General features: G+C 35.2%; 1 protein-coding gene across 3 annotated transcripts in view; it reads right to left on the bottom strand.

Moving 5' to 3' along the window:
- CFAP299 (cilia and flagella associated protein 299) overlaps positions 1–26,025 on the bottom strand; it is a 580,645-nt gene that overhangs the window by 63,491 nt on the left and 491,129 nt on the right. For 2 of the 3 annotated variants that reach the window (XM_041760116.1, XM_041760115.1), the window contains exon 4: positions 15,103–15,245. The exons of the other annotated variant lie outside the window; for it this stretch is intronic. In XM_041760116.1, coding sequence (XP_041616050.1) covers positions 15,103–15,245 — 143 coding nt within the window. The remainder of the gene's footprint in view (positions 1–15,102; positions 15,246–26,025) is intronic. 3 annotated transcript variants of the gene reach the window in all.

Raw genomic sequence — 26,025 nt, 5'->3', positions numbered from 1 at the left:
TCTAATTCTGCTAATGTGGGAAAGGCAGGCAAAGAATTATATTAATTGTTTCTGAAGTCAAATACTCAGGAAAACTCAGTTAGGTTTGACTACTATTGAGAAATACTCAGCTGGGTTTGACTACTTCAGTTGAACATGCTTAGGACTGGGTGTGAAATCTCCATATGTTCCTGGATCTTCCCATAGAAATAGTCAAGGATCAGGCAAAACTGAATCAGGGTTTCTGTTTCATCCTTTTCAAGTTAGTCCATGGATATAAACTGAGATATCATTAAATTGAACTAAATTATTTAGTCCTTTTAAAATGACCCATTTTTACTTCTAAAAGTAGGGACAGGGAAAATGTAAAAGAATACACAGATTTTCTCTTTTCACAAAATCTTTAAGGTCACTTTGATTTTTCAAAATGTCCTGGTTTGAAATTTATGTGACATTTTGTAATATTTGAAAATGAAATCCTATATTGTTTGAAGAAACTGGTTTCACATTGTTTCATTCAATTTCGTAAAATTGGAGATGAAATGAATTTAATTTTATAAGTAGTTTGGCAGTTGAAGTTTTAAAGTTCAAGCAATAAGCCCTGGTGTCTCACATTCTCCCATGCATTCCTTTTATGTAACAAACTAGAACCAAGTGGGAATTCAATAATACAAAGAAAACTGTTTCTATACTAATGCCAGATGGAAATTCAGAGACTCTGTACATATCGCAAGCTATATTTTTGGATACTTATGAAAACAATGAAAGTAAGCTTATACCAAAATTTTAATTATTCTCTTTCACTTCATGCTGTGAGATGGAATTTGACTTGGAAAATACTTATGAAAATGTTCTCCTGTTATCTGACAGTTTCAAATCTAGTGAAAACTCTGTCTTACCACCAAAGCAAATTTTGTCAATCGATGGCAAATATCCAGACTTAAAATACAATATAATAAAATAGTATAAATACAATAATCTCTTGACAGAATTGCTATAGTATTAATGGCCAGTTCAGTTTCAAAACTATTGTGCCAGATACCGGAGTTATTAAAAAGTAAAAATTAACCCCAAAGCAAAAGCTATCAATATACAACTAACTTTTCTCTTTACTTGGATTGTTTTCCACAATGTTAAGGTGTTTTACAGTAAAAATTTTAATTTTTTATAAAGATTTTATTTATTTATTTATTTATTTATTTATTTATTTAGAGAGCACACATGAGAAGGGAGAGGGGCAGAAGGAGAGAGAGAGAGAAAATTTTAAGCAGGCTCCCTTCTCAGAGACCTATGCAAGGATCGATCCCAGTATCTTGATATCATGACCTGAACTGAAATCAAGTGTCAGGTGCTTAACCAACTGAACCACCCAAGCACCCCATAAGTAAATATTTTAAGTAAAAGCTTGATTTTTCAACATTGAGTGCTGGCTTTGGCAGCATATATACTGAAATTATTCAAAATTGGGTGAAAGATTTCCTTAGTAAAAATTACTCATTTCATCCCAACATTCAAGTAACATATTTTTATTTATTAAATAAATAAATAAATAGATGCCAGGCCTTAGCTTAGCAACAGAGGTACAACTACATACACATAACATATTGCCCCACATTTCCCAAGAAGGGGACTTCTATAGGAGAGGTCTGAAGGGTGACAAACTGACTTCTCTGAGCCATATGTTCCCAGGGGTAGGGTCCAGGCATTGAAAAGTCAGCACAGAACTACTTGGAGCATTTTCTCTTTGGTACATTGCCTTCACAAGGTAGCAGGTTAGTGAGATAGGGCTGCTGGGAACAAGGCCCAGAAATCTGGTTTAAACAAGCACTCCCGGTGATTCGGGGGCATGGTAAAGTTTAAGAACCACAGCTTGAACCACCTGTATCAGAAGACAGTGCTTAGAATTGTTGGACCACCACTGACAAAGCTGACTTTGACTCCAGCAGGCTCTGGTTTTCCTCTACCTCTATCTTTGCTCTGTCAATTCTGCAGATAGCAATAGTGTGTAAAAATTTAATGTGCATCACATTGTGCCACTGCTAAAAATGCTCTGGTGGATTCCTATTTTACTTGGAGTAAAAATGGTGTCCTTACACCTGGTAAGGCCCTACCTATGTGATGGTCTCCTGTTCTCTCTCTGACTCATCTCCTAGCCTGCTTGACCAGGGGCCTCCTGCTGCTCCTCACAGACTGCCTCAGGGCCTATGTCTTCTGCCTACACAGTCCCCCTGCCTGCTCCCCCTGGGGCTCACTTCCTTAGGTCTCTGTGCCTATGCCAGCTTCACAGTGAAGTCTTCCATGACCATCTTAATTTCAAATGGCAACCAGATATCCCCTTCCCTGCGTTGTTTCCCTCCACAGCACTTATCTTGCTCTGACATTTCATATAGATGTATAGATGCTGAACTTTCTACTTAACTACTTAACATAAATCCATATAACATATATGTGTATGTATACATACATATACATGGATAGATATATTTGTCATTGGTTTATTTTCTATCTCCTTCTACCAACTATAAATTCTATGAGAAAATGTTTACTTTTTTCTGGTAGTCGTATCCCTGGTCCTAGAACTTGGTGTGTGGAAGGTGTTTAGTCACTATCTGTTGAATGGCTCCCCATAGGGATTATTGTGTCAGTTACCGGGCAGTTACAGCCATGAGAGGGGAGGAGGTACAGATATTTCACACAGGAAACCGTCAACACTATGGTTGTTTCCATGCTGAAGAGCTCGCGGTAAACATGGCAAAATCATGTTGTAACTGATATAAAGGAAAAGAGGTAGACACAATGATATGGAATCAAATTGGTGAACTCAGTCCAGGGAATGGAAGAGTTTGGAAAAGAAGGTCACACTTGAATTTTGTCTTCAAGAAAGGATTCACTGGGTGGAGAATGTGGGTATGGGTACTTCTGGTAGAGGGTCCTGAAAGATCATGATATATCTAGGAAACAGTGAATGGCTCTTTGGAATTAAAGCATGAAGTGAAGTAGTTAGACACATGAAACAAGACAGAGACGTTGATCTGCATTTTTCATTTAATGGAAGGTTTTTATTGTTCTGAATCTTAAAAAAATGTTTAAGTACAATTCTGTCTTACTGACTGCTAATCTCAACTTTTGAAGTTTGAGATGATTTTTCTAACATGGAGAGTAGAATTTCTGCAGTAAGTGGGAATCAGGGTGGAAAGAGAGCAATAAATCTCTCTGTTAAGTTCAATTCCAGAATGGCTTCAGAATTCCCCCATAGGAAGTACTGTAGATAGATTTGGATTTAGTCCATGTGATTTCACTCTCCAGTTTTTTGCATGTTCACTCAGCCATAGACAAGGGAAAATGGCATAGATTGATGTGGGACTGTAATAATTAATTAGAGCAAGTGGACTAGTTTTTGCTTATCACGAAGTAAGCTAGTGCTGTTTCTAAAATACAATGAAGTAAAGCAAAATACAGATTCTTGAGTCATATGTACAGATAGATAAATACACAGCATGCTGGAATGTTAAAAGAATCTGGGCTAGGGATTAGGAGACCTAGGATCTAGTCCCATTTCTGTTACATCTACTCTTTTGTGCTAAGCAAGCCATGAATATTCTCATCTGTGAGATTTACACTCATGCATCCTTGTATATCTATATTTCCAGTCATCAGTAAATTTCTAGTATTCCCCAAGTCATAAGTGTTGGACTTTTGAACAGATTCTACCTGGAATGTATTGACTTATGTATTCCAAGAATAGAAACCGATTTTGCCTACTACTTTGAGACAGCAAGATGTGTTCTCCAAGGTATCATGTTAATTTACTTTTTAAATTCTGTGATGGCCACAGATAAGGCATCTGAATGAAGGTGATCATGGGGAGCCCCCATTTGTTTTATTAATCCACAGGAGATGGTTATTATATAGCTGACACAGGGAAGGTGCAGGAGGGTGGAGATATTTCTTTGATGACCCCATTTCTTTTGGTTACATACAACAAAATTACTTTTTCAATGAAAATAATGGGTCTGGCATTTTGTGGAATGGCCTGATTCTCCAGATTCTCTAGGAAACTGGGTCTGAGTCCTAAACAATACATAAGTACAATATTGGTGCACTTTATTTGCACACTGTAGGTTGTCTATGATTCCTGATAGCTCCACACTATAACACTATTTGAATTCTGTTATGACAAATGCCATCTTTTCTTCTAATTTAGAAAGTTAAATGAAAAAATTCTGGATACGAAGGTAAATTTGCTAATAGTCTTTGTCTATTAAACTATTTGTCTATTACAAATGTAAATTTTAGACAAACAAGTAAGTTTGTATAAACACATAAATGTTAGTTCATACTAGTTCAGCTACTAAAAAAATGTTGCCAACAAATGAAAATCTTTTTGGAAGAGATATTTAGCAATTCTTCTTTAACTGGGGTCAAACTGAGCATTACTAGTAATGGGACAACTTGACATTAGGGGCTTCCTGATATGATGCAATATGAAGTTACTCACCAATAAAGAATTTTTAGTGAAAAAATATTTACACTTAATACAATCAAGCCTTTTGACTTATCTCCCATTTTAAAGAAAATACGGGGATGAGAGAAACAAAAGATACTATAAGGAAACATCTGAACAAATCCAGAACTCAGGACAATGTAAAAAGCAACTGGCCTTATCTCATTAAAAAGTCAATGTCATGACCAAGAGAAAAACCTTGTTGGGGTATACAGGGGAAGGTGATATCTAGAGTAAAAGACAGTCAAGAGACATAAGTAAGTCAATCGGAGAAGGACAAACATTATATGTTCTCATTCATTTGGGGAATATAAATAATAGTGAAAGGGAATATAAGGGAAGGGAGAAGAAGTGTGTGGGAAATATCAGAAAGGGAGACAGAACATAAAGACTCCTAACTCTGGGAAACAAACTAGGGGTGGTGGAAGGGGAGGAGGGCGGGGGGTGGAGGTGAATGGGTGATGGGCACTGAGGGGGACACTTGATGGGATGAGCACTGGGTGTTATTCTGTAAGTTGGCAAATTGAACACCAATAAAAAATAAATTTATATGTAAAAAAAGAGATATAAGCAATGCAATTTCTGAACACTGGATGATGCTTCTCAAAACCAGTTATAAAACACATTTTGAAACAAGACAATGTGAATATGAGCTTGGATATATTAGATGACAGCAGGAAATAATTACTAATTTTATTATGTATGATAATAGTGATGTTATATAGGAGGATGTTCTTATTCTTGGGAAATGCATAGGAAATGTTTAGGGGTGAAATGTGCAAGCTATTTTAAAATGGTATATACACAGCAACATACTAAAGAAATTTGAAGCAAATTTGAAAAATGTGAATAACTGTTTAGTCTAGGTGGTGACTATGTGACTATGTTGGTATTTATTGTACTGTTATTTGAACTTTTCCAAAATTAAGATAACTTCATAATAAGCTGGAAGTGTTGTATGACAATTTAAATGTATTTAGTGCCACTGGACAGTACACTTAAAATGGTTACAATGCTACATTTTATGTTACATATATTTTACCAAAACTTTTAAATGTCAGAAAAAAAATCTCGCATAAAGAATAGGCTTGGGATCCCTGGATGGCTCAGCAGTTTAGCGCCTGCCTTTGGCCCAGGGTGTGATCCTGGAGTCCTGGGATCAAGTCTGGCATCTGGCTCTCTGCCTGGAGCCTGCTTCTCCATCTCCCTGTGTCTCTGCCTCTCTCTTTCTCTCTGTCTCTCTGTCTCTCTCTCTCATGAAAAAATAAAATATTTTAAAAAAATAAGCCTGGCATAATCACAGTAATTGTTGTCAATAAACTAGAGGTTGTCTCAGATCTCTAATTATTCACTTAAGGTTTACCCAGAGCATGATCTTCAGGGAAGCACATTCTAGACAATTAAAGAGACTACCAGATGATTGTTATGGTATTCCGATTTTTTAAAAATATTTTTATTTATTTATTTGACAGAGAAAGAGAGAAAGAGAGCATAAGCAGGGGGAGCAGCAGGCAGAGGGAGAGGGAGAAGCAGGCTTCCCAATAAGCAGGGAGCCCACTGTGGGGCTCGATCCCAGGACCTGGGGTCATGACCTGAGCTGAAGGCAGATGCTTAACTGACTGAGCCACCCAGGCACCCTTGATTTTTTTTTAAGCAATCAGCTAAACAGGTCTGAATAAAATTCTACCATAGAATAGTACAAGCAGATATTTCAGTAAGAATTCAGTAGGTACTATTAGTTCTAGTATTCTTGGGTTTTATATAGACAGGCAGGAGGAGGTGCATCTGAATATAGCTTTGGGGACCTCTCCTCTCCATCCTTGAGTTTTCCATGAGAGATAGTACTTAATGTTTAGCTTGGGATAAAGAGAAACTGAAATGAGTTAAGTACTGGAAAATTAAATTTATTTGTATAAGAATCCCAAATAAATATTACAAAAATTATGTGAACCACAGTTCAGAGGATATGAATAGCTTCTAAAAGTATCCTGGGACATAACTGAGGTTCAGCAAATCAGGGCCAATTTTTCCCTAAAGACTTTTAGGCTGAAACCACAATGAAAGGCCACTTTTAGAGATCTGTCCAGAGCTCTTCCACACACAAAGCTGTGGGACACTGTAATTCTTATTCATGGTGACTGAAAATAAAAGCCTGGTTAAGTACAAAGGGCTGTTTTCTGCCAAGCTCCACGAGAGGAGGAAGTGGCAAGGGTGGATACAGGGTGGCTGAAATTCCCGTCTTAACTGTGGATAGCAGGATTGCTTCAAGTTCTGAAAAACAATCCTAAATTAGGTCTTGTTAAGTCAAATACACATCTGCGAAAGAAATACACAACCAGACAATGACTAGATACGGATTTGAGACCAAAGGGGAAAATGACAGCTTTTCATAACAAAGTCCTAGAGTAAAATCATGTATTGATTTTTAAAAATCATAGTATTGAGGGTTCCACAGATCTCTCGTTGGTCCTAGGTTTCTAGTTGTGAATGCAGATGTATCTGTGGATAGCTCTGGGTTAAGCGAACTAATGTCTCTATGATGCACATTCTTTGATTTAAGAATGCGCAAAAAAACCCGTAAGCCATAAGGCAGTTGTAAAGAGTAAGTGAAATAATGAATATAAATTATTTAGCTCAGTGCCTTGTACACATAAGTGCTCAGCTGATTTTTATCAGCATCATAATTATCTCAGACTTTGACTCAGTAGTATGGAGCCACCTGAGAGAGCCCCAGGGCTGAAATTAAACTCACCCAGTGGTAGAACAACAGAGAGCCTGACTGGGCTAATGGTAAATATAACTTCTAACATCTGAGATAGTAATTTAGGCTAATACTCAGAAATTCAAATGCTTGGGAGAACGCAGGAGATACTCTAAATGAGTGACCTGAGGGGAACGGTGCAGATGCCTTTATGTGTGAACTGTCAAGGCTATATCTATGTTAATCTGGTGAGAACATACCCCATCTCAGGAGGCAGTTTTATTTAATTCCAAATCACGGTTGCAATGAGAGAATGCAGGCTCAGTGTGGGAAGATTTTATTAGTTTTTAAGAGAATCTGCAAATCCAATATATTTTATGTGACATTTCCTGTTTGTAAAGCACTGACATAATTTTTTAAATACATAGTGTAGGTCAAACAAAACATGTCTGCAGCCAGACATAACTAACTGGTGATCTCTGGTCTACAGTTTCTTACATCATGCCTATCTAAGATTAATATTGGTTCTAAAGATCAGGATGGGATTGAACTTTTGAGGACAAGTAGAACAGATCTATCATCTATCTATCTATCTATCTATCTATCTATCTATCATCTATCTATCTATCTATCTATCTATCTATCTAATTGAGCCATAAACACGAGCCACATATGTCATTGTAAATTTTCTAGCAGCCACAATAAAGAAAAGTTTTAAAAAAGTGAAAATAATTTTAATAATATATTTCAAAATAATTTTATTATATATTATAATATATGTAAATATAATACTATATTTCATTTAATCATATCATTTAACCATATATCCAACATATCATTTTAGCATGTCATTAATGCAAGTTTGTTAATAACATAGTTAATATTTTTATGATAAATCTTCAAAATCAGGTATTTGTTTTATACTTTTAGCATATCTTAATTCAGAGTTAATCACATTTAAAGTGCTTAACAGCCACATGTGTCTAGTGGCTACTCCACTGGACAACACAGGTCTACAGTATGCTTTTCAAATTTTAATATGCATAATAAAATTTTGCAGATCATATTAAAAGCCAATTCTGATTCACTGGTTGGGTTAGAGCCTGAGATGCTTTACTGCTCGTGCTACTGGTCCAGGGCCACACTTTGAATATCAAGGAGCTGGCAGCTACCAGAATCCTTTTTCATCCAAAGTATTCCTTCTCTGGCAAATTCAGCAAATATCTGTTGAAGAGACTAAACTGATATTCTACTAATTAGTTACCATATTTATATTAATATAAATAACAATATTAATAATCTTAAAATAGGCAATATATTACATACTTCTTGCAGAAGAACTGAGTCATTTACTCCTTTTTCTTTTAAATTTGAGAACCAGACGCTTTCATAAGAACCCACTTAAGCACAGGATAAGCACAACTTTACATTCTAACTTCAGAAGTTTGGCATGTTAAACATTTTAATAAAACAGACAATGGGATTGCAAGGGAAATTTGATAATAATATCTCAAAGCTTTAGTATTTAGGGGCATTCCTTGGTCAAGGGTATGAATATTTCATAGACTCTCCAAAGAGAAACATGAAGAAAACTTTGCATTTCCTCCTGACCAGTTTACTTGAGGGATAGGTGGAGCTCTATAGGCAGACTTCAGGTCTTTGTGGAAATGATATGGATACATAAATATGGAAATGTAAGGCACTAGACATGGGGCAGGACATAACTCAAGGATTCTGTGTAGTGCAATCCCACTCAGGCTACAAAAACTTTAAAATTCAGAATAGTGTTCTGGAGGTGAGCAGTGAATTACAATTTCTAAGGACTTGTTCTTACTCATCATGGTTTCTCTACTGTGGACTTTTGCAAGTGGCTTACTCTATCTTCTCCTCTCTCAGATTGCATTAATGCATCTTGAATCTATTTCACTAAGTTGTGGTAGGTAAGTGTGAACTCCCTGCCATGCAATGTGCCATTCACTTGTAAGGTATTCACATATACTGACAGGAGGGTTCTGAATCTTAAACACATGGTCAGGATGGAGTCTGACCTGACAAGACATCAAGTTCTCAGAGCTCTCTCTTCTGTTGTATTTCATAATAGTCATAGCTGTCAATATTTCTGTTTTCCACAGTTTCTATTTTCTACAAGACAAGATTCCAATCACAGAAATAATATCTCTTCCTATACAGAATAGAATAGTATGTCAAAAGGTAAGTGAATCTTTGATTTTAAAGTCTTTGTTTTAGTTCTGAATAGAACTAAGTATGGAAATCTATATACCAAAGATATCTGCCCCCCCACCCCCGGTAGCAACTGTTTAGTCATTTATTGGTGTGAAATCACTTGAGTGAAAAATCTGAAGATTGATTCTGATGGATGGCTTAAGTTAAACTCATGTGGTAAAAATCATCCAGTGGAATTATCAGGATAGAGCAACTTTGTTTAAAAGTTCAGAAATGACCTGGCACCCATGAGAAAAAAAATGATAAAACTCACTAATTAGGAAACTTACACAATATTATTAAAAGAAGTTTTAGAAGGTGTAAATAAGTAAATAAATGGAAGACTGAATATCATAAAGATGCTATTGTACATTGATCATAACTCAAAAGCAAGTCCAATCAAAATTGCAGCTTTTTTTGTGTGTGAATTTCACAAGCTGACTCTAAAATTTATATTTTGGAGTAAAGGACAAGCATGGTGTAGATGCTTCTGAAGAACTGCCTTTATTTCAAAAACTATTACTAAAATATACCAAATGAGCAAGATTATATTATTTCACAGAAAGACCACTAAAACTAGAGAATGAGCCCAGAAATAAACTAACATGTACAGAGCCTAACTTAAGACACAAATGGTATTGTATACACAGGAGAGAAGATAGTGAACTTTCCAGTAAGTGCTCTAGGACAAATTATTAGTCATACAGGAAAACAATAATAAAAAGTGGACCCTTACCCAATGATCACATACAATGTTTAATCTTGGTAGCTTAAAGATATAAAATAAAAATCAAAACTATACTCTATAATAGGACAATATCTTTTTGCCCTGCATAAAGGTAGGGTTTGGTTAAACAAAACACAAAAAATGCAAATCTCGGATGAAAAGATTAGTAAAACGTATTAAGCCATCAAAACTTCTGACTTCTGACTATCAAAGTCAATGTAACAGAAGCGAAAGGAGAAATACACATGGGAAGATGATATTTTTCAATACATACAAGAGACAAATGATTAATCAGTGTCCAAAACACAAAAATAATTCACAATCTATAAGAAAAGGAAGAATAACCAATAGAAAAGATGAAGAAAAGTCTTAATAGATAATTCACAGAAAGGAAATATGAAAAACCAAAGAAAGATGCCCAACCTCATTAGTAGTTTAGAGAAATGAAAGTTAAAAACCACAATGAGAGATCATTCATAGCTCACAACAGTGGGGAAAAAATGTTGACTAGAGAATTTACATAGAACTTCTGGTGGGTACAAATTGGCAGAACCACTTTGAAAACAATTTGGCATTATCTGTGTACTCTTTTGTTCTTTTGGCTTTGTATTTTTTCCACAAATTTATGGAAATAATAAAATATTTATTTTATCTTTCTTCCTGCACTGAATTCAATTTTAGGGTAACCAAATTAAGTGATGAGGAAAAGTTATTCCCTATGGAAGAATTCTAGTTGAAAAATGCAGAATGAATGATAGAATTAGAGAATTACCATTACACAACCCTTAGTAAAAATATTTAGGTAGCTTTCGTTATTGTATGCTAAAACCATTTGGGTGAAACAATGAGGAACTTTATAGTGGAGTGATCAAACTGACACCATCTGAACTCACAGATCAAGCTCACAGAGTTTCACATTTTAAATATTATTACCTAAAAAGAAAAAAACTGAAAATTATTTCATCAAGCCATTTTACAGGAAGTAGAAGGATAGAGGTAGGATGTAAAACAACAGCGTGAGAGTCATCAGTCACATTGAGAATATGAGCCATTTGGGATAAATGACATGGTTTCTCTAACAAATCAACAGTATAAAAATATTAAAAAGAAGGAAGGTATTGTTTTATAAGAAAAGAATTACAAAAGATAGAATAAGAAAACACAATATTATTTGGATTTTGATATGGTGAAATCAACTGTGAAAAGATAACTTTAAGACATTCAATGAAATATGAATAAGGACCAATCAGATATTAGAGGATATTAAGGAATTATTTGTTGGGTATGATAATGTCATGTTTTTTTCTGCTACAGTGTCATCAGATAAAGATTCATACTGAAATATTAGTATGAACAATTCATACAGGTGAAAGGACACATCTTACGTTTGCTTTAATATAAACAAAGATGTTAAGGTTATAGAATATGGTATTTTTAGTAAATTATTAGTTGTGGAGTGGTGGTAGAGAGGAAGAGGTCTAGGATGACATCTGGATTTTGCTTTGAGTTCCAAGGGCAGTGCCATTTGCTGAGATGGAAGATACAGAAGCAAGAGCAAACTACAGAGGTTAAAATGAGTTTAATTTTGAAAATAAGTTTTAGGTCCTACTGGGATACACAGAACATTCTCTAAAGTAAACAGTAGGATAACGGAATATGCAATAAAAAGAGAGATCTGTGTTAAGGTTGCAGCTGTGAAGAACAACTCCCCTCTAAGAAAATGATCATATCACCCAGGAAAATATATATGATAAGAAAAGGAGTCTAAGGATGAACTCTGATGAATGCCAATGTGTATGAAAAAACAAGGGGGGAGAGTTCAATGAGGGATTCTGAAAAGAAACAAGAGTTATTTGAATAGTTTTGAGAAGACATAATTATTCAGCATAATGATTAATCAACATTAATCAAATACTATAAGGAAGTTCAGTCAGAGAATAACTGAAAATAATCTATGGGATTTTGAAGTTGGCAGTACCTGATGATGTTAGCAGGAGTCATTCCATTTGAATAATGGTGGCACAGAATAATTACCATGGGTTAGCGCCTACATGAGAAGTGAGAATTGGAGACACACTATTTTGAGGAGCTTAGCTGAAAACCAAAGGAGAGGCAGTGGAAGAGTTGTAATGTAAAGGAGATTTCCTTTTTTTTTTTTTTTTAATAGAAATGGTTTCAGCATGTTTAGAGGCAAGATAAAGGAGTCAGTTGAGGGAGTAAGTTTGAGAGTTTTTAAAAACGGGGAACAGACGAAGTATAGCTTCAGTGGAAAGTTGGATCGAAAGCATGAAAAACAAGTTGAATAAATTAGTTCTAAATAGAACAGTAGTTAGTTTTTTCTCTGAATCTCTAAAAAATTTGTGAGACTTGATGTATGTATAAACGGAATATTTCACTTGGTAAGAATGCACTATTAATTGTTTTTTAAGATATAAATTTATTTCTAAAAGCAGAGGGTGTAGCCACCTAAGGTCAGACCTATGTTGTTTCAGAAATGCCACCAAAAAAATTCCAACTCATTCTTTAAAAAAAAAAAAAGATTTTATTTATTTATTCATAAGAGACACGCAGAGAGAGGCAGAGACATAGGCAGAGGGAGAAGCAGTCTTCCCAGGACTTGATCTGGGGGTTCTGGGATCATGATCTGAGCAAAAAGCAGATGCCCAAACATTGAGTCCCTCAGGTGCCCCCCAAATCATTCTTATGTCATATATTCCCTCATGGTTCTTGAGGAATTGTAGGTCTTGCTGAGTTGGAAGAATGTATACTGGTTTGCAGCAAATTGGCCCTCTGAGAGATAGGCTAATGGATGAGATAGCATGGTGGTGTACCAAGTAGCAAAAGTCATATTCTGAACATGGATGGTGGGCCCAGGGGCTGATGGCTGCCAGAATGGAATCATTACTGAAGATAATCAGAAGGGCACTACAAGGAGAATGCAGGCTAATGAGGAAGTCTGTTTTGATCGACAAAGAGACAGATCAGTTGGTAGTTTCTATGTTTAGACTCAATGTAATCTGTGAAATGTGAGGCAAATCATATATTGAGAGGAATCAGTATCAAGAGTTGATGATAAAGATCTTGAGGAAGTGATGAAACTTAAGAATATTTTAAGAATATTTTTGGATATCCACACCTTAGTGAAATTTCCTAAAATTTCCTCCAGCAGAACCCAGGAATTCAGTTACAGGTGCAGGAAAAAAAAAGTGTTTATCAATTTACCTCTGAAGTTAGCAGGATAGATACAGCCAAAATACAAAAAGAGATTATTACAGAGAGTAGTTAAATGACATGCCATGCATCTAGGTGGGATCAGAAAAGGAGTAGGTCCATTAAGGTGGTGATGGGTTAGGAAATCTTTAGATAATAGCAAAAGAATGGACAAAAGACAGGAGGAATGTCAGAGGAGAAGAGTATTGTCACAAGTGTCAAATAATCTGGATACAGTGGAGAGTTCAAGTAGAATGCTGCTATCACTTTTGGATTCTATAGGAAGTAAAATAATTAAAAAATTAGCTTGAGATTTATTCATCAGGGGATAGATGGGTTGATCTGTGAATAACCAACAGTATAGAGCAGATCATATGTGACCTCCAGAAGAAGGGGTAAGAGGTCAATAATAAAAAGAATGATGGGTGGGAAGGAATTCCAGAATAGGCCAGTGATGAGAGTAAATGAGGGCAAGCTCATCAAAGGCTTGTACTTTGGTTGGTGGCCAAAGAAAAGGGGGGCGGAGAATGTGTTAGGTGGACAGTTCTTGAGGTTGCTAAGAAGACCAGGTCCACGCAGACCAAGTCCCAATCTCATTGCAAAAGCCTTATGAGATTAGCCATTTTTATTTATTTATTTTTTTTAATTAACTTTTATTGGTGTTTAATTTACCAACATATAGAAAAACACCCAGTGCTCATCCCGTCAAGTGTCCACCTCAGTGCCCGTCACCCATTCCCCTCCAACACCCGCCCTCCTCCCCTTCCACCACCCCTAGTTCCTTTCCCCGAGTTAGGAGTCTTTATGTTCTGTCTCCCTTCCTGATATTTCCCAACATTTCTTTTTCCTTCCTTTATATTCCCTTTCACTATTATTCATATTCCCCAAATGAATGAGAACATACACTGTTTGTCCTTCTCCGATTGACTTATTTCACTCAGCATAATACCCTCCAGTTCCATCCACGTTGAAGCAAATGGTGGGTATTTGTCGTTTCTAATTGCTGAATAATATTCCATTGTATACATAAACCACATCTTCTTTATCCATTCATCTTTCGATGGACACCGAGGCTCCTTCCACAGTTTGGCTATTGTGGCCATTGCTGATAGAAACATCGGGGTGCAGGTGTCCCGACGTTTCATTGCATCTGAATCTTTGGGGTAAATCCCCAACAGTGCAATTGCTGGGTCGTAGGGCAGGTCTATTTTTAACTCTTTGAGGAACCTCCACACAGTTTTGCAAATGACATATCAGATAAAGGGCTAGTTTCCAAAATCTATAAAGAACTTATTAAACTCAACCCCAAAGAAACAAACAATCCAATCATGAAATGGGCAAAAGACATGAAGAGAAATCTCACAGAGGAAGACATGGACATGGCCAACAAGCACATGAGAAAATGCTCTGCATCACTTGCCATCAGGGAAATACAAATCAAAACCACAATGAGATACCACCTCACACCAGTGAGATTAGCCATTTTTAGGTTCTACTTAGCATTTAAAAGGAATGTCACTGAGAATTTACTTACCTCATCTCTCTAAAGTTCTCTTCCTTAGACTGTTAACAGAAAAAGTGCATCTATCTGCATTTCCAATCTAAATTTAAAAAATTTTTTATTCAAGCTACTCTTACATATATATAATATATATATTGCACTCTAAGCATGACATAGAACAGAAAGTAAGAATCTTTTATCATACCTCTCTGGAGCTTGTTCTCTTACTGAGGGTGTGAGAAGTACATACAATTTACCTCATATCTGTAGGTTTTGGAAGAAGTCTTCTTTTTCCACTAAAATAAACTTCAAAATCTTCGATCTTTAGCCTGTGGGCATAGTCAATGTATCCTGACACCTCCTGCCCATGAGAATTTCTATCACGAATAAAGATCACAGTCTGGTAGCACAAACACAAAAAAGATGGAGAATGGAAAGAGCAAGTGAATAAAAGTCATTTGAATATATTGCATATGATAATAAAAACTACAGTTTTTGAGTGTTAACTGTGCCAGACCGTACTCTAAGTGCTTTACACTTCATCACTCTCACCATGATTCCATAAAGTAGGTATGATTATTTACTCCTGACAAGTGAAAAAATTCATAAAAAGTTAGCTGCACATGCATATAATGTGCATTTACAGTAGTTTTATGTGATAATATCAATAAATAACTTACAGAGGCCTTCCAAAGGGCAGACATTATTTTAAGTGTTTGCAGTACATTAATTCATTTCCTTTTCTCCCAATCCTATTGTCTTCCCTTTGTCATAATTTCTGTAATAAGAAAACTAAGGAACAGAGAGGTTGGATACCTCACTCATGGTCTCACCCCTACTAATGGAAAAACTGAGATTAAAACCTAGGCTCATATGTTTGTCTTTCTAATCACTACATCATTTTGCCATCTCAACTCCTATGTGTTTTCTGTTATAGAGATGTAAATTGGTCCCTTTTCATTAACATGAGAGTCAAAAAATATCTTGATAAAATTAAAACCTTTCTATAAATTAAAGTCACCTTAAAAATTAAGTCCGTAGGTGAAAATAAATAGCAAGTACATATTTCTCATTCACATTAATTCCTGCACAAATATCATCATGTGCCTACTACATGTTAGGCACCATCATAGGTGCTGAGGATACAAGACAGTAAATATTCTGGCCTCTCAGAATGTATGCTCTGGTGAGGGGAGACAGGTGACACATGAGAAGGAAAAATAAAATACTTCCAGTGAATAATGATAAATGCCACAAAGCAAAGAACATGGTTGATTAGAGAATGAATTGTTGGTAGTAAAGCCTACTTTCAGTAATCAGAAAAGACCTTGAGGAGGTCATTTTAAAACAAGACTTAAAGCATGAAGGGTGAGAAAAAGCTGGCATTTACGGAAAGATCTAGAAAAGGAGACTATCACTGAAGGGAACAGCTGGTACCATGGCCTGTAAGTGGAAATAAACTCATGCAAATGGAAGAATTGTCTTTTCTCTATCAAGCCCACAAGTTCTAAGAACAAGACAAAGCAGACAAACAAAAAACTTATTGTAACTGGAAAGGTTATTCATGTCTTTATTTCCAGATCTAGTTCCAAGTACAGAATTTCATGGCAAATTTCTACATCTGGAAGAAACCGTCAACAAGCCTTCCTTTTCCTCTCCAGCAATCACTAGATGGTTACTTGTTGGGTGTCTGTGTAGCCAATTACAGGAAGCACTAGCATGGGTTACCATAGCAGAGTTTCCAAAAGGTGAACTGAGAGAGTGGAAAGAATTCTTTTCTCTGCTGCACCTGAGAAAACATATCACTTGCAGTTTCCCTACTGAAAAACAGAAGAACAAGCCACAAGGTACTGTTAGTTGCTATTTTGCTAAATTGCATCCTTCTGCCTCCTGTGGTTGTTTGGCACTGGGTGCTGAGGCTACTGTGCCGAGAAGGATTCTGAAGCATGTCCTTGGCTTAAGGAGGGTAAGTGTGGTGATAGGTTGGTACCATTTCCCATAGATATGGATCAAGGAGCTAGCATTGGTATTTTTGTGCTCAATCTTCATAGTCTTAGTTTTTTATCCTTCTTATTTCTACCACATAACTTCAAGTTAAATGCCTATAGATTTCTCCATGCTTTCAGCTACATGGTTCTTAGCTTTTCTAGCAAATTCTAAATGGACAGTAACTCAGAGACTTCTTGAGATTCTTACACTACTAAACCCATACCTAATACTGCTATTCTTGCTTAATCAAGACCATGTGCTAGAACTATCAATGTTTTATATGAAGTCCTAAAGGTACTTGAAATCTTTATACCATCAAGACTGCTTCTGATGCTAAGGCAAATAATGCAGGCATACACATACAGAGAAAAAGGTCCAAAATAAGTCCTCTACTTTTAAAATGGAACTCTCTTTTTAAATATTTTTATTTATTTACTTACTTTTTAAAGAAAGAGAGAGAGAGAGAGAGAGAGAGAGAGAGCTGGGGAGGGCAGCAGTGGGGGGAGAAGGAATCTTAAGCAGACCCTGTGCTGAGCACAAAGCCAGCACAGGACTTGATCTCATCACCCTGAGATTATGACCTGAGCTGAAACCAAGAGTTGGACACTTAGCTGACTGAGATACTCAGGCATTCCTAAAATGGAATTCTATTAACAGAAAAAGAATGAAAAACCCTCCTCTGTCTGCCTCTCTTTGTCTCTCTCTTTAAATGAAATGGACCAGCCTTATTTTTTTTTTCAGCAGAATGGCATAGCAAATATCATAACTTATCTTTGTTGTGAAAACAAAAACAAAGACTTTTTAAAAAGATTTTATTTATTTCTTTGAGAGAAAGAGAGAGAGAGAGAGAACAAGCAGACGGAGCTGCAGGCAGAGGGACAGGGAGAAGCAGACTCCCCACTGAGCAGGAAGCCCAACTCAGGGCTTGATCCCAGGACCCTGGGATCATGACCTGAGCCAAAGGCAGACCCTTAACTAACTGAGCCATCCAGGTGCCCCAACAAAAACAAATTCTGGATAAAATCTAAAAAAGCAACTTGTAATATGCACTGATGTATTGTCAAGAAAATGAGGAATACTTAGAGTCTAAAAACTAAGTGAAAGCAGTTTCCCAGATTTCCCAGAAAGGAAAGCATAGTACTAGAGCCATGTCTGTCCTGCAGGCATATGCTCAACCCCAGGGAATCTCAGCAAGGATTTCATGATCTTGGGAATTGGAGGTGACAGGAGACAAGATCCAGCCTTCTAGGTAGACAGAGTAATAGGATTTACTGCCTTAACATAGGGCAGAGAAATCAAAAAAGTTTGAAAACAATCTTTCATGTGTCCAGAGAAAAGAAGGATGATTCCAGAATTATAAACCCACGGCAAATATCTTTGTAGTGAGCAAAATAAAGACATTCTCAGATCAAGAAATGAGAGAGACTTGGCTGACAAAAGACTCTTACTCAAAGAAATCCTAGAGGATGTACAGTTGACCCTTAAACAACATGGGTTTGAACTACACAGTTCCACTTACATGTGGATATACTTAAAAAATACAGTACAGTACTGTAAATGTATTTTCTCTTTCTTACGATTTCCTTAATAATATTTTCTTCAGTTTGCTTTAGTGTAAGAATGCAGTATATAATACACATAACACATAAAATGTGTTAGTTGACCATTTATGTTCTTTAGTAAGGTTTCCAGTCAACAAATAGGCTATTAGTTGTTAAGTTTCACTATTTTACATGATCGTATAAAGCCTTCCTAAGTGGGTTAAAGCCCATTGTCTATAGGAATCTGAGCAAATCACTTCAAATATCACTTCTCTAGCCTTCTGAAAGTGAAGTGAATGCCTGTGATTTTTGTAAGTCTAGGTGTTTTCTGAAGCTAGTCAGGCCAAACTGAGTATGACTGGGGGTTCCTTCAGATTCACTGTATGTCCTTGGGTGGGTTTCTTTAGCTCTTAACTCCTTTCTATATTCATAAATCCTATGCCCCTAAGTAGGTTCCTGCAAAATTTAGCAAGTTTCTATGAAACCGAACTGAATGCCTCCAAAACAAACAAACAAACAAACAAACAAACAAAACCAAAATAAACAAGAGACCAAAATCCTGCTTGGACCCAAGCATTTAGTTAGCTAAGCCTTCTTGTAGGCTCTCCTTTCTTCCTGTTTCTCCTTCAGCTCCGTAGAGCAATAAAATAATCTCTTCTGCTTTGCATGGAATCGCTCAGTTCATAGTCAGACCTACCTTCTGCCCTATGCATCTAATTTGTAAGCAACATGCAAATACTGTTTCATTTTCAATGGGGAGATTGTAGTGATCATTGTATCTATAATTCCTTTTATTTTCAATAGAAACAAATTACTTCACTGACATTTTTTCAAGTGTGGCTACATAGGTGTAAAAGTATATTGTGAAAGACTGTTTAGTAAAATTTTTTTAAAAATGCTAAAATAAAAATTCCTAATGAACAACATGCTCCATGAAATTATTTTAAAAAATTGATTAGACCTCTTAATGTGTGGTAATTGGTGATAAACTGTCAGGAAATTACAACTCAACATTTAACTTTAGAAATCCATCATTATAAAAACACAGTGTAGGTGACAGGAAAAATAATGAAACAGAAGACATAAGAGGTAGTTGTAAAGTATTTGATGGCTGGTTGAAATCTTACTGTCTTATTTTTTATTATATGGATTGTCCAAGAACTAGAATTCAGTTAACTGACACTCTTGATTCATAAATTTAATGTTTTCATTTATCAAATGTATATTTTCTTCTAAAGTGAATACTAACTACCCTTGATATTAATACTACTAGATATCATTTATTAAGAAGGCAGTATGTTCTGAGCAAAATATTAAAGCTTTATATTCATTATCTTATTTAATTCTCTCAAAAATGTGTAATGGTTAGATAGCAAAATGATCCTACATTTTGTAAATGTAGTATTGAGAATAACTGCCTTAAGCTAGAGAATGGGGCACCCACTCACATCCTTCATGGGAAGAGTGCCTTCCCATGAAGTCCATGTTTTTTGCCACTCTATAATGGACACATGGACTAGGATCCAAAGGTTGGCCCTGCCATCTACTTACTTTGTGATACTGATACATTAGTTATCATTTGTGAGATTCAGTTTCTTTTATTATAAAATGAGCATAGTGCCTGCTTCTCAGGGTTGCTGTGTGAATTGAGACTATTCTTGCTAAGCACTTAACAATGCCTGGCACACTGTAAACATCCAGTGAATATTATCTATTGCTTTTAAAAATTTGTATTATTACTGTCACTATTGCATTTATATTATGTTAAAGAGTTTTATCAGTTCCTTAGGGATAAGGAAATGGAATACTCCTATCAGAATTCCATTGCCTGGGTGTGTATAATTATGTCGCTGGACAGGGTTCAATTCATTTGTTATGTTCAGCATTCTCAGTTAAAACTTTGGATCTATTCTGAAGTTAAATTTTAAACAATTTTTCCAGGTATTATTGTATACATACAGTTTGGGCCCAACTGACAATAAAGTCATGATTCTGGCAACCAGAATGGGCAGAAGAGACTAAGAGAGCCCTTTGAAGAATTAGGTTTATTTCAGCTTGAGTATGAAATATTTTAGTAATGGCAAACTTTCTTATGTGAGCTCCTGTATTGTTTTACTAGGAATTATAAAATGTTATAAATAATTGTTTTAAGCTTCTCTAACAACACTTTCTTTTTCTTAAAAAAGCACAGCTTTATCAAGATACCCTTCATAGAACATAAAAATTCCCTCACGTTTTAAATGTACAGTTCAATGATTTTTAGTAGACTTGCAGAGCCATGCAACACAATCCAGTTTTAGAATACTTTTATCACCCTAAAGAGATCCCTTGTGCTCATTTGCAGTCATCTCTGTTCCCATCCCCAGCCCCAGCAACCACTAATCTACTTTCTGCCTCTACAGATTTGCCTTTTCTGGATTTTTCATATAAATGGAATCATACAATATATGGCCTTTTTCATTCTAATAACATTTTTTATCATAGTTAATTTCCCAAGAGATACATGAAAACTATAAAGACTCTTTTAAATTATGATGTTATGTTTAGAAAAAGGCAGACTTCCAAAATGCTCATTGTCCTTAGATAAAACCTTTTAATCCTCTCTAGAATAAGTCAAAGGATAACCAACCTAAGTACTTCAGTATCAAATGATATTCATTTGAAGCCATGAATATTGGTTTACATTTATTTGCAACCTAAGCAGAAGACACTAGTTTTTGTAACAACAACAAAAACCTAAGGACAAGCCATTGATAAATATTAAGATACACGTATTCCTGATATTGAGGCAGTGGCTCAGACACCAAAGAAAATGTGGAATCTGAGATTTTACTGGGATGGTCTCTGACCTCAATTGTGAACCAATGTTAGTTTAAAAGACTTACGGAAAGTCTAGTTAGGGCCTCATTACCCCTCATATGTTGAGAAAAGATGAATTAAAGTACAATTTAGACCATTAATATATCATTTGGATCTTTGGCTGCTTGTCTTTTCCCAGAAGTGCATTAAAATACAAATTCATAAACTTGTTATGAGTTGAGTATGTGTTGCCTGATTTTTCTTGCCAAACACTAATGAAGAGACATAAACTTGATACATTGAAATGGGAATTTTTCAACAATGAAGCCAAAGTCACTTGAAAAAAAAAAAAAGCGTAGTAAGCAGTATGTTTCTAAAACTGAAATATCCATATCAGGGAATGAGAGCTGTCAAACAAGCTAAGTTCTTGTGCTACCCCTCTGAGACTGTCAGTGTGCTCCCTGACAGAAACAAATGAAGAAAGAATTTTTATCTCCTATAATTTTGGAATACTTTCATGAATCATTAGTTTTAGGGAATATTCTTTTCCTTTCAAAAGAGAAATGATTTTGCAAATGGAGTCTAAGTTCTGACAAGTTTTTGTAGTGTCTCAAAATGTGTCCTTATACACTTCTCTAAAAGCAAGTTACTTTCTGAAATTCTTTATGCTAATAATTATTTTAAAATTCTATATCTTTTGATTCAATTGCAATTAGACACATATCTTTTAACTTACACACACAATTCTCAGGATTATGTTTAAGAAAGTTCTTTGTCCTTCCTATTGAAGGCTTAGAACCAGTATACTTTTCCTTCCTCATCCTGTTGGCCGAAGCAGGTCACAGGCTGGCCCAGATTCAAAAGGCAGGGAATGACTTCCCTTGAAGGGAAGAGCTGCAAAAATGTCATTGCAAAGGGGCATGGATAAAGGACAAAGTAGAGAATTGTGGTTCTTTTTCAATATACGGTTACTTATCTTAAAGAAACTAGGAGTTTTGCAAGTAGCTGGTGTGTTCATGTTGTAATAGTTGGGGATTTGATTTCTGAGGGCAATCATGAACTAATAACTTTTTTCTCTCCCAGTTTATAAAATATATCCATATCTGAAAGGGTGTTTTTGCAGTGGTTAAGAATAATTTAAGGGGGAAAAAAGAATAATTTAGGAATATCTGGTCTCACTGTTAAGTATCCAAAATGATCTGGAAATTTTAGTAGATGAAACTAATATTGAAAGTATATATAGCCCCTAAATACTGAAAGGAGAAAAGAAAATTATTATATTTTATATAAACTTATAAAAGCTTTAAAAAATCCAAGACAGCTAACTAAAAAACTTCTAAGACTACCCTTTAAGTTGATCCAATTCAAAACATCTATACCCCCAAAAATACCATGGTTTAACACTGGCAATAATCTACTAACTACTATAGTATATATATTTATTTCAATATTCAATATTTATTTAAATTATGCTTTTCAATATTTATTTAAATTATGCTTTTAAAAAATTATAACATTCCTCCAAGCATTTTTTACAATTTCTTTCTAAAATAATAATAAAAACTAAATAAAGGGGCTACACTGCTGAAAGAAAGTTATGATTATTAAATAAATGTATTGAAATTCTAAGCAAAATACCAATGGAGTATTTTTGACTACTTAAAATTTTACCTTGAAGAATAATTGGTTATAACTATGTAAGATAATTTTTAAAAGGAAGAATCAACAGCAGAACTTGCACTACACGTTCTAAAATCTTGTTTTCAAACATGCCACTCTGACCTCTGTGTCCTGTGTTTTTAGCTCACATACTCTGGAAGCCCCAATTTAACAATGCTTTCAGATCTTTGGAGCTGCTAATTCATTAAACTGCCATGTTTTACTGTTTATTGGCCTCTTTATAACTCACTTTATTATTTATCCAGCTTAGATTCCACAGTGCAGCATCATAATTGTAACATTTCAAAATGTCTGTCCTTATACATTTCTTTAAAACAAGTTACTTCTGAAATTCTTTATGCTGATGATTATTTTAAAATTTTACATCATTTTATTCAATTGCAATTAGATACATATCTTTTCACTTATACACATGATTCATATTCCTTCAAATTCCTGCACACATCCTTCTGTTACACTCACTGAAAAAAATTCCAACATTGTTTCAAGCCAACTTTCCTTTTATTCTGTTTTTGCATTAGCAACAACTGTGTTTGGCTAGGGAAAAAGCAAAATTAAGATGACTAATCTTACAAATATTTATGATTATGAACTCAATTGGAGCTATAGCCCTTGCATATTAATTGTCTATGATACGCTTTTCCTTCATCCTGTACTCATTTTTTTTATATCACCTTTCCTTAAACTTTCAACTATATCCTTTCTCACACTCAATAATTCTGTCTTCAATGATTGAAGCAATCAGACCAGCGCAACCTCATCTTCCTTCCAACAAATCAATCTATGCATCTTTGTGTGGATCTGTGTTCTTCCTTTTCTCCTGTTTTAGGAGTTGGAGTATTTGGGTTTCTATCCAAGGCCAGCCTCTTCTTTTATGTATTGAACCACACTTCCTCTCTTGTTACTCCTGAATCACTGATGTTTTACTTTCTGTAAGATTGCTACTACTGACATATAAACATGTTGTACTATCTACTATTTGAAAAAGAAACAGCTAGTTACAGTCCCAAGTTTTTACTTTTCTTTACAATTCTCATTACATTACAGTCTTTTTTTTCTGGAGCATTCTGATACATAGTTCTGTCTCTCACATCTATTCCATCTGCCAAATCCAATGGTCAATTCTCATTTACTTGAACTTCCTGTAGCATTTGACATAATTATTCACTTTCTTTTTTCTTAACACTTTGTTTCATCTGGTTTCAGTGACATCATATATTTTCTTTTGCTTCATCAATCTTTTCCTCACTGGTTCTTTTTTTTTTTCTTCTGATGTCTAAGTTTTGCAGCTCTTCAAGGCTTCATCTTTGTCATATTCACTCATGAATTGGTTTTGTCCAGTTCCACAGATTTAAGTATCAGTTCTTATTCTTTCATGAACTTTTGATTCATTTGGGTAACTTTTATCAAAATCTTTATCTCCAGCCTCAGAGTTTCCCTGAATTTCAACATTCTATGTGTTATTGTCTACTACATCATTTAAACTGGATGTAGTAGTAAATCTGCTTATAATTATGCCTGCTACAAAAGCAAAGAGCTTTGCCATCAAAACATAGATTCCTCTGAATCAACTCTGATTTCTCTTCTACCCACATCTAATCAATCACCAAATTCTCTTGATTATACCTCTAAGATATATCTCAAGCTATGGCTTTGCTTTCTTTTGACCACTGCCAACATTGAATAAGACATTTGAAATAACAAGCTTACTGTTTCCCTGCTGACCTGTTATAACCACTTTCCCTGACACTATTTCTTCTTCACTCTAACTACTTTCAAAAGTATCCCAGAATTTCCTCTCTAAAGCAGACATCAGAATATATTTCTCCTTGTTTTATTAGTTATTTGAAGTTCTGAAGCACAACCTCTTTACTATTGTAGTTTGTCCACTATTTGATGGCAAATCACCATTCCAGGACCACTTTCACTTCCCCCTTTCATGTAAACCTTTTTGTGTAAGATATTTGCTTAATATCACACTTACTATTTATTTGTAATTAATAATGCATTTATATATTTTCTAAGACTCAAATTCTACCTCAAAACTTATCTAGAAATACAGTTCATCTTCATCACTCCTCCTTAATCTTGGTACCTATTCCTCAGAAGAACCTCATTTAACATTTTTTAGCTGTTTCTAAATAACATATTAATAATGATATTCCTAACTTTTTTTAAATCCACTTCCTATTGTGGAAGATGATGATCTATCTCTATTACTTGTCTCCATTTTCCCTCTCAAACCACTTCTAAACTTTTCTTCTATCCAGCCCCTCAATAGAGCAATATCATAATTTTAGGCTAAGTGATTATGTAGTGTTTACAAGTTTAGTACCATTTAAACATTACCACAACTGAGTCAAGAAATGTATTCCCCCAGCTATGATTAGTTTCCTTTCTTCAACAACTTTTTATTTCCTAGAAGGTTAACTAACTGCCTTGGCTTCCCACACCTGAAGTTTTCTATGAACCTATCTATTATTGTTAATCCACTCCAAAATTTTCAACAAAATTACCACCATCTCTTCAAAGCATTCATAATCTGTCAGTTTTTATTTTTCTTGGAGATGTATCTTTGGGAGTTCAGTCTTCTTTTACCTATGCTTAATTCTCTCTAGGCTTCCACTAGAATTAACTATCAGTTTTGGAAATTTTCTTCAGTGTTATCTTAGGAATTTACTCTGCTTCTCACATGAGCTCCCATAACAGCTTTTAAAATATTTCTATTTTGTATCTACTACTTTATATTATAGTTTTTAGGTCCTTACAGGCTGGAGAGTGTATCTAACTCTGTATACTTCATATCTCTCCTAGTGCAACCAAAATGGTTTTGAAATTGAGGCTACTAAGTTCAGCAAGACAGTCTGCCAGAGGTGTTATTCATTTAATTTTGCCTCACAGAAAGTGTCACCATGTGACAAAATAATAATAGTGCTAAAAGCTAATTTTTCATGAGTGTGTATTATGTGCCAAGGTTTCCATTCATTTTTGATCCTAACAAATTTTCATAATATAAAGACAATTATTAATACTATTTTATAGATAAGAAAATTGAAGTGCCAGGAGGTGTTTGGGCCTAGGCTCATATGGTTAGTGTGTCATCAGAATTCCAACAGAAAACAATGGCAACATTTGTTTAATTAATGTTTAATAACACGGGGACTAATCGAT

This window comes from Vulpes lagopus, chromosome 6 (genome assembly GCF_018345385.1).
Source record: "Vulpes lagopus strain Blue_001 chromosome 6, ASM1834538v1, whole genome shotgun sequence".
In the NCBI taxonomy this organism is placed as follows: Eukaryota; Metazoa; Chordata; class Mammalia; order Carnivora; family Canidae; genus Vulpes; species Vulpes lagopus.
The sequence above is the reverse complement of the archived record's forward strand: the minus strand, read 5'-3'. Positions and strand labels throughout refer to the sequence as shown.